The sequence below is a fragment of the Nerophis lumbriciformis genome, linkage group LG14, assembly GCF_033978685.3.
Source record: "Nerophis lumbriciformis linkage group LG14, RoL_Nlum_v2.1, whole genome shotgun sequence".
Lineage (NCBI taxonomy): Eukaryota > Metazoa > Chordata > Actinopteri > Syngnathiformes > Syngnathidae > Nerophis > Nerophis lumbriciformis.
The window spans coordinates 8,073,018-8,083,823 of record NC_084561.2 but is presented as its reverse complement, the minus strand read 5'-3'; the positions used below and the strand labels follow the sequence as shown (position 1 = coordinate 8,083,823).

Here is a 10,806-nt window from a genome sequence, read left to right as displayed (position 1 = left end):
ACAGACGCAGAACATCCAGAGTAAGTCTCGTAGTGCATGATTGGTATTTAGTACAGCAGGCAAAGCAATCCTACTTAACATTTGCATGTCAGTGTTTCCCACAGGACTACAATCTATTTGTGACGGTGGGTCACATCTAACTTGCTCCAAAATCATGAAAAGCAAAACAAATATCTTCAGAAATAGGAATTACAATCAAACTGGCTTGTTTTTGTCTTCAATAAAACAAGAAAAGGTCACTGGATTTGTCACTTTTTATATATATATATATATATATATATATATATATATATATATATATATATATATATATATATATATATATATATATATACATATACATATATATATATATATATATATATATATATATATACATACATACACATATACATATACTGGATTTTTCACTTTTTATTTTTATATATATATATACATATACACAGTATATATATATATATATGTATATATATATATATATATACTGTATATATACTGTATATATAAATAAAAGTGACGAATCCAGTGACCTTTTCTTGTTTTATTGAAGACAAAAATAATACTATATATATATATATATATATATATATATATATATATATGTATATGTATGTATATATGTATATATATACTGTATATATAAATAAAAGTGACGAATCCAGTGACCTTTTCTTGTTTTATTGAAGACAAAAATAATACTATATATATATATATATATATATATATATATATATATATATATATATGTATGTATATATTTATATATATATGTATGTATATATTTATATATATATGTATGTATATATTTATATATATATATGTATGTATATATATATATATATATATATATATATACATATATATATGTGTATATATATATATATATATATATATATATATATATATATATATATATATATATATATATAAACACACACACACATATATATATATTCTCTCTATGAGCTTCAAGCACACCTGTGAAGTGAAGACCATTTCAGGTGACTACCTCTTGAAGCTCATGGAGAGAATGCCAAGAGTGTGCAAAGCAGTAATCGGAGCAAAGGGTGGCTATTTTGAAGAAACTAGAATATAAAACATGTTTTCCGTTATTTCACCTTTTTTTTGTTAAGTACATAACTCCACATGTGTTCATTCATAGTTTTGATGTGACAATCTACAATGTAAATAGTCATGAAAATGAAGAAAACGCATTGAATAAGAAGGTGTGTCCAAACTTTTGGCCTGTACTGTATGTGAACTACTGCATTTTCTTCTACTGTACACGTGTTCTTCAGAACTTTTATTGACGCCAAACTTGTTTCCCAGCAGCAGCAGCAGTTGGGGTTACATTCGTTGTGCTCGTCGTCTCTTGGGCCGTCATTTAGACAAGATGGCCTGACCCGAAGTCCTCAGAGGAGCGCCTCCATGGCGGCCTCGTCTCAGTATAGAACCCCTGTGACATCCATGCATTCCCACCGGGAAAGGTAAAATAAGTCTTTTACACCTTCACAAAACTCAACTTTCTTTCTTTCTTATTTTACATGCAAACTTTATGCAGGCTGCTGCTAACATCACCTTTGACTCATTTTCACTGGATAGTAAACCAATATTGTGCAAGCTGTACACAGACTACTTTAAATAATTGTCCCTTGAAAAGACATACTATACAGCGGTACCCACTTTTCGTATGACTTAGTTTCAGGCAAACATTTACACCAAAATGCTGTCTCGGTTTTTGTGTACCAAGCGGTTGTCGTACTGCACGTAGCAAACTAATGCGTTCGCCCGCGTATCATCATCGGAATGGTGTCTCCAAACTAAAATGTCACATGTCTGTGACTTTGTCCACCATGGATGGGGTCAATGGAAGTTGCGACTGATAAAGAAGGTGGGAAAAAAATGTATTAGAAGAACTAGAAATAGTAAAATCCTCATTAAAGGTAAAAGTGATGTTAAATGTTTATTTATACATTTTATTCATCATTTATATGTACATCACATTATTTTCTCCATCGGAATTATAATTATTCTGTATGATAATAGATAAAATAATAATTAAAATTGTTTTTTGTATTCATATTTTTGGGTGTCTGTTACAGCTTAATTGTATTTACTTATCATTTCTTATAGGGACAATTGTTTCTCTTTTTGTCAGACTTTTTAGAACGGATTACTAATGAAAAGCAAGGCCCCACTTGCATACAAGCTGTACCATGACTACTCTAAAGTATTATCTCTTGAGAATATATAATGTAGTTAAAATATTAGACCAGTCCTTTTTTGACAGACCCACCCTCTTTAAGGCGGTCGACATTCTGCTGCTTTGTAAACAGGTAATAATGTCGCCGAAAGCCTCCAAACGTGCCATTGTGCATATTTGTAGTTCTTCTGGTCTTTCTTGGTCGTCTTCTTTTAGTTTGTTTTCCTGCAACTACTTAAGGGGGAACTCAAGGTGATTGATTGGCAAAAATTACGTGTACTGTGATGTATCCTGACTGACTGGTTCTGACCGTTGCAATGACATTTTCACAAAGTATTATGGTTAATAAAGCTAATATGTTCATAGAGCATTAAAAACTAAATGTTACTATTGCATAATTAGTGCCCCAAAACATAAAATACCAGCCATGTAGTCACCTTTTACGCATAATTACTACCCCAAAACATAAAATACCAGCCATATAGTCACCTTTTACGCATAATTAGTGCCCCAAAACATAAAATACCAGCCATATAGTCACCTTTTATGCATAATTAGTGCCCCAAAACATAAAATACCAGCCATATAGTCACCTTTTACGCATAATTAGTGCCTCAAAACATAAAATACCAGCCATATAGTCACCTTTTACGCATAATTAGTGCCCCAAAACATAAAATACCAGCCATATAGTCACCTTTTACGCATAATTAGTGCCCCAAAACATAAAATAGCAGCCATATAGTCACCTTTTACGCATAATTAGTGCCCCAAAACATAAAATACCAGCCATATAGTCACCTTTTACGCATAATTAGTGCCCCAAAACATAAAATACCAGCCATATAGTCACCTTTTACGCATAATTAGTGCCCCAAAACATAAAATACCAGCCATATAGTCACCTTTTACGCATAATTAGTGCCCCAAAACATAAAATACCAGCCATATAGTCACCTTTTACGCATAATTAGTGCCCCAAAACATAAAATACCAGCCATATACTCACCTTTTATGCATAATTAGTGCCCCAAAACATAAAATACCAGCAATATAGTCACCTTTTACGCATAATTAGTGCCCCAAAACATAAAATACCAGCCATATAGTCACCTTTTATGCATAATTAGTGCCCCAAAACATAAAATACCAGCCATATAGTCACCTTTTACGCATAATTACTGCCCCAAAACATAAAATACCAGCCATGTAGTCACCTTTTACGCATAATTAGTGCCCCAAAACATAAAATACCAGCCATATAGTCACCTTTTACACATAATTACTGCCCCAAAACATAAAATACCAGCCATATAGTCACCTTTTACGCATAATTACTGCCCCAAAACATAAAATACCAGCCATATAGTCACCTTTTACGAATAATTAGTGCCCCAAAACATAAAATACCAGCCATATAGTCACCTTTTACGCATAATTACTGCCCCAAAACATAAAATACCAGCCATATAGTCACCTTTTACGAATAATTAGTGCCCCAAAACATAAAATACCAGCCATATAGTTATCTTTTACGCGTAATTAGTGCCCCAAAACATAAAATACCAGCCATTTAGTCTTCTTTTACGCATAATTAGTGCTCCAAAACATAAAATACCAGCCATATAGTCACCTTTTACGCATAATTAGTGCCCCAAAACATAAAATACCAGCCATATAGTCACATTTTATGCATAATTAGTGCCCAAAACATAAAATACCAGCCATATAGTCACCTTTTCCGCTTGTTTCACCCAATATAGTAGCTTTGAGTGCGTTTTACTGTAGATTAAAAAATCCATAAATTAGCTGCACAGTTTTATAAGCCGCTGGGTTCAAACGATAGGGAAAAAGTAACGGAATTTACGGTATCCTAATCAGATCATTTTTAAATGTTGCAATAAAAAATGTGATTTTATTATCAAAGACAATATTTATTCACATATATTAAAGTAACAACAATTTCGTACCGGTAGAAAGTCCCAGAAAAAAAAAAAAAATTTACTGATTTTTTTTTTTTTGCTAAAAAATTGCATATGAATGTTACTACACTACATTTATACTTGCAGCGTGTATATAAAACAATGATGGATGTCTTGGGATGTTTTTTAGAGCGCTCTATAGCGTTAGCTGACTTTTGCTAGCATTTATTTACGAGTTAGAATGCATAAAAAAAAGAAAAACGTATATTCTTTTCTTACGTAATGATCAACAAAATTCATCACCCAAAAAAGTGCAGTTCCCCTTTAATAGTGAAATATGAGTATTAAAAATGGTATTACTAACCAGGGGCGTAGAGCATCAGTTCTGGCCCAGACACGCAAGACTCCTGAAGACAACGTTTAGGTTAAAATACACACACAAATGTTTTTACAGTTGCATGAATTGGGTTAATAGCAGCTTTTTAAAACACATGTAAAAACCTTCTTAGGTTTTTTTACTTTAAAAGATGAGATTAGTTTTTGTTATTTTTTTCACAAAAAAGTGCCAACAAAATCAATATCAATTGGCCAGATTTCACATTTAATGAATTATTTAGCCTGTCATTATTCACTAAAGTATGATTCACTTAAGTATGATTTTAAATGTGTCAAGATTTCATTTATTCAGTGTAAATCCTTCCTTCCTCCGTTCCTTCCTTCCTTCCTATTATCATCTGTGATAAGCTGCCACAAATAAACACTGGGAAATGCTGAATACATTTTTTTCTTTTGATATTTGATGCGCAATGTGGCTTATACATTTTTTTTATACATTTGATTGAACTAATATAGGATAAACTAAACATTATTCATGTTTTGTTTCACCTTAAAATACAGAATCATGAAAAAACAGGTATAGTTATAAAAAAATTTAGTGGCGTTGTCAAATGGAAGAGCGAATGATATACGGCCCTTCCTTCCTTCCTTCCTTCCTTCCTATTATCATCTGTGATGAGCCGCCACAAATAAACTAGGAAATGCTGAAAAAAAATTTTCTTTTAATATTTGATGCGCAATGTGGCTTATACATTTTTTGTATACATTTGATTGAACTAATATAGGATAAACTAAACATTATTCATGTTTTGTTTCACCTTAAAATACAGAATCATGAAAAAACAAGTATAGTTATAAACATTTTTAGTGGCGGTATCAAATTGAAGAGCGAATGATATACGTCCTTCCTTCCTTCCTTCCTTCCTTACTTTCTTACTTCCTTCCTTCCTTCCTTCCTTCCTTCCTATTATCATTTGTGATGAGCCTCCACAAATAAACACTGGGAAATGCTGAATAAATATTTTTCTTTTGATATTTGATGCGCAATGTGGCTTATACATATTTTTTATACATTTTAATGAAGTAATATAGGATAAACTAACCATTATTCATGTTTTGTTTCACCTTAAAATACAGAATAATGAAAAAAACAGGTATAGTTATAAAAAATTTAGTGGCGGTGTCAAATGGAAGAGCGAATGATATACGTCCCTTCCTTCCTTCCTTCCTTCCTATTATCATCTGTGATGAGCCGCCACAAATAAACACTGGGAAATGCTGAATACATTTTTTTCTTTTGATATTTGATGCGCAATGTGGCTTATACCTTTTTTCTTTAATACATTTGATTGAACTAATATAGGATAAACTAATCATTATTCGTGTTTTGTTTCACCTTAAAATACAGAATCATGAAAAAACAGGTATAGTTATAAACATTTTTAGTGGCGGTGTCAAATGGAAGAGCGAATGAAATACGTCCTTCCTTCCTTCCTTCTTATTATCATCTGTGATGAGCCGCCACAAATAAACACTGGGAAATGCTGAATACATTTTTTTCTTTTGATATTTGATGCGCAATGTGGCTTATGCATTTTTTTTATACATTTGATTGAACTAATATAGGATAAACTAAACATTATTCATGTTTTGTTTCACCTTAAAATACAGAATCATGAAAAAACAGGTATAGTTATAAACATTTTTAGTGGCGGTGTCAAATTGAAGAGCGAATGATATACGTCCTTCCTTCCTTCCTTCCTTCCTTACTTCCTTCCTTCCTTCCTTCCTTCCTTCCTATTATCATTTGTGATGAGCCTCCACAAATAAACACTGGGAAATGCTGAATAAATATTTTTCTTTTGATATTTGATGCGCAATGTGGCTTATACATATTTTTTATACATTTTAATGAAGTTATATAGGATAAACTAACCATTATTCATGTTTTGTTTCACCTTAAAATACAGAATAATGAAAAAAACAGGTATAGTTATAAAAAAATTTAGTGGCGGTGTCAAATGGAAGAGCGAATGATATACGTCCCTTCCTTCCTTCCTTCCTTCCTTCCTTCCTTCCTATTATCATCTGTGATGAGCCGCCACAAATAAACACTGGGAAATGCTGAATAAATTTTTTTCTTTTGATATTTGATGCGCAATGTGGCTTATACCTTTTTTCTTTAATACATTTGATTGAACTAATATAGGATAAACTAATCATTATTCGTGTTTTGTTTCACCTTAAAATACAGAATCATGAAAAAACAGGTATAGTTATACGTTTTTTTAGTGGCGGTGTCAAATGGAAGAGCGAATGATATACGTCCGTCCTTCCTTCCTTCTTATTGTCATCTGTGATGAGCCGCCACAAATAAACACTGGGAAATGCTGAATAAATTTTTTTCTTTTGATATTTGATGCGCAATGTGGCTTATGCATTTTTTTTATACATTTGATTGAACTAATATAGGATAAACTAAACATTATTCATGTTTTGTTTCACCTTATAATACAGAATCATGAAAAAACAGGTATAGTTATAAACATTTTTAGTGGCGGTGTCAAATGGAAGAGTGAATGATATACGTCCTTCCTTCCTTCCTTCCTTCCTATTATCATTTGTGATGAGCCTCCACAAATAAACACTGGGAAATGCTGAATAAATTTTTTTCCTTTGATATTTGATGTGCAATGTGGCTTATACATATTTTTTTATACATTTTAATGAGCTAATATAGGATAAACTAAACATTATTCATGTTTTGTTTCACCTTAAAATACAGAATCATGAAAAAACAGGTATAGTTATACATTTTTTTAGTGGCCGTGTCAAATGGAAGAGCGAATGATATATGTCCCTTCCTTCCTTTTATTCCTTCCTTCCTTCCTTCCTTCCTTCCTTCCTTCCTTCCTATTATCATCTGTGATGAGCCGCCACAAATAAACACTGGGAAATGCTGAATACATTTTTTTCTTTTGATATTTGATGCGCAATGTGGCTTATACATTTTTTTATACATTTGATTGAACTATTATAGGATAAACTAAACATTATTCATGTTTTCTTTCACCTTAAAATACAGAATCATGAAAAAACAGGTATAGTTATACATTTTTTTAGTAGTGGTGTCAAATGGAAGAGCGAATGATATACGTCCGTCCTTCCTTCCTTCTTTCCTTCCTCCCTTCCTTCCTTCCTATTATCATCTGTGATGAGCCGCCACAAATAAACACTGGGAAATGCTGAATACATTTTTTTCTTTTGTTATTTGATGCGCAATGTGGCTTATACATTTTTCTTAATACATTTGATTAAACTATTATAGGATAAACTAAACATTTTTCATGTTTTGTTTCACCTTACCCTCCGCCCGATTGTAGCTGAGATAGGCTCCAGCGCGACCCCAAAGGGAATAAGCGGTAGAAAATGGATGGATGGATAAACATTTTTCATGTTTTGTTTCACCTTACCTTCCGCCCGATTGTAGCTGAGATAGGCTCCAGCGCCCCCCCCACGACCCCAAAGGGAATAAGCGGTAGAAAATGGATGGATGGATGGATGTTTCACCTTAAAATACAGAATCATGAAAAAACAGGTATAGTTATAAACATTTTTAGTGGCGGTGTCAAATGGAAGAGCAAATGATATATACGTCCTTCCTTCCTTCCTATTATCATCTGTGATGAGCCGCCACGAATAAACACTGGGAAATGCTGAATTAATTTTCTTCTTTTGATATTTGATGCACAATGTGGCTTATACATTTTTTCATACATTTGATTGAACTAATATAGGATAAACTAAACATTATTCATGTTTTGTTTCACCTTAAAATACAGAATCATGAAAAAACAGGTATAGTTATACATTTTTTTAGTGGCGGTGTCAAATGGAAGAGCGAATGAAATACGTCCTTCCTTCCTTCCTTCTTATTATCATCTGTGATGAGCCGCCACAAATAAACACTTGGAAATGCTGAATACATTTTCTTCTTTTGATATTTGATGCGCAATGTGGCTTATACATTTTTCTTAATACATTTGATTGAACTAATATAGGATAAACTAAACATTTTTCATGTTTTGTTTCACCTTACCTTCCGCCCGATTGTAGCTGAGATAGGCTCCAGCACCCCCCGTGACCCCAAAGGGAATAAGCGGTAGAAAATGGATGGATGGGTGGATGTTTCACCTTAAAATACAGAATCATGAAAAAACAGGTATAGTTGTACATTTTTTTAGTGGCAGTGTCAAATGGAAGAGCGAATTATATACGTCCTTCCTTCCTTCCTTCTTTCCTTCCTTCCTTCCTATTATCATCTGTGATGAGCTGCCACAAATAAACACTGGGAAATGCTGAATAATTTTTTTCTTTTGATATTTGATGCGCAATGTGGCTTATACATTTTTTTTTATACATTTGATTGAACTAATATAGGACAAACTAAACATTATTCATGTTTTGTTTCACCTTAAAATACAGAATCATGAAAAAACAGGTATAGTTATAAAAAAAATTTAGTGGCTGTGTCAAATGGAAGAGCGAATGATATACGTCCTTCCTTCCTTTCTTCCTTTCTTCCTTCTTATTATCATCTGTGATGAGCCGCCACAAATAAACACTGGGAAATGCTGAATAAATTTTTTTCTTTTGATATTTGATGCGCAATGTGGCTTATGCATTTTTTTTTATACATTTGATTGAACTAATATAGGATAAACTAAACATTATTCCTGTTTTGTTTCACCTTAAAATACAGAATCATGAAAAAACAGGTATAGTTATAAACATTTTTAGTGGCGGTGTCAAATGGAAGAGTGAATGATATACGTCCTTCCTTCCTTCCTTCCTATTATCATTTGTGATGAGCCTCCACAAATAAACGCTAGGAAATGCTGAATACATTTTTTTCTTTTGATATTTGATGCGCAATGTGGCTTATACATATTTTTTATACATTTTAATGAACTAATATAGGATAAACTAAACATTATTCATGTTTTGTTTCACCTTAAAATACAGAATCATGAAAAAACAGGTATAGCTATACATTTTTTTAGTGGCGGTGTCAAATGGAAGAGCGAATGATATACGTCCTTCCTTCCTTCCTTCTTATTATCATCTGTGATGAGCCGCCATAAATAAACACTGGGAAATGCTGAATACATTTTCTTCTTTTGATTTTTGATGCGCAATGTGGCTTATACTTTTTTTTTAATACATTTGATTGAACTAATATAGGATAAACTAAACATTATTCATGTTTTGTTTTACCTTAAAATACAGAATCATGAAAAAACAGGTATAGTTATAACATTTTTTAGTGGCGGTGTCAAATGGAAGAGCAAATGATATACGTCCTTCCTTCCTTCATATTATCATCTGTGATTAGCCGCCACAAATAAACACTGGGAAATGCTGAATACATTTTTTTCTTTTGATATTTGATGCGCAATGTGGCTTATACATTTTTTTTATACATTTGATTGAACTAATATAGGATAAACTAAACATTATTCATGTTTTGTTTCACCTTAAAATACAGAATCATGAAAAAACAGGTATAGTTATACATTTTTGTAGTAGCGGTGTCAAATGGAAGAGCGAGTGATACACGGACGTGTGAGTTGGAAACCGTCCCGATTTAAATCCCTCCCAGTTTGTTCACCAGTGTAATTAATTCCAAGGTGGCTGAGGAAATACTGTTTGCTTGTAAGATCAAAAGATGCACCTGTCTGTTGTGTCAATGACAGGAGGTCACATGACCACCCTGAGAGCTGCTGCTCATACAGTGTGTGTGTGTGTGTGTGTGTGTGTGTGTGTGTGTGTGTGTCCACCTGTTAAATGACAGACACTGATGTCTCGTCATGTTTGTTGATTACCGGCCGAGGAAGGACAACAAAGAGGAAAAGTGTATCGATCTGTGTTGTTGTCGCACTCTTGATGCGTTTGACCCGACGCCGCCTTTTAATACGTCTGGCGGAGACCTCGTCATCGATCACCGCAGCTGCGACTTGATCGCGCCGCGGGCGCTCGTGTCCCGTCGTCGTCGTCGTCGTCCGCCCGGTCGCGGCGCCCTCGTCCTCCTCAAGCTCGTGAGCAAACATTAAAATCAATAGACTAATCCCAGCGGGGAATGAACGATGCTTTTTGTCCCGAGTGGAACGGTCGTGGGAGCTGCGAGGCGCCAGATTAGAGCACGACTGCCGTGTTTGGTCGCTCCTAAAGCTCCAACATCTCAGTCTGTTGCCGTTCCTCCTTCAACGCTCTCTTAGTGGATTTGTTTACATGGTGACGCATGTTTATTCTTGTCATGTCTCAAAACACACTTTGGCAGACTTT

At 33.6% G+C, this 10,806-nt stretch overlaps 1 protein-coding gene across 4 annotated transcripts in view; it reads left to right on the top strand.

Annotated features, from left to right (window-relative positions):
* Nucleotides 1-10,806, top strand: part of spata6 (spermatogenesis associated 6) — a 47,545-nt gene that overhangs the window by 33,688 nt on the left and 3,051 nt on the right. For 2 of the 4 annotated variants that reach the window (XM_061976297.2, XM_072914611.1), the window contains exons 10-11: nucleotides 1-20; nucleotides 1,330-1,487. The exon at nucleotides 1-20 is cut by the window's left edge and continues 18 nt beyond it. In XM_061976297.2, the coding sequence (XP_061832281.2) occupies nucleotides 1-20; nucleotides 1,330-1,487 (178 nt within the window). Of the gene's footprint in view, nucleotides 21-92; nucleotides 169-1,329; nucleotides 1,488-10,806 lie in introns of those variants that run through there. The other 2 variants (XM_072914610.1, XM_072914612.1) reach the window with 2 other exon arrangements.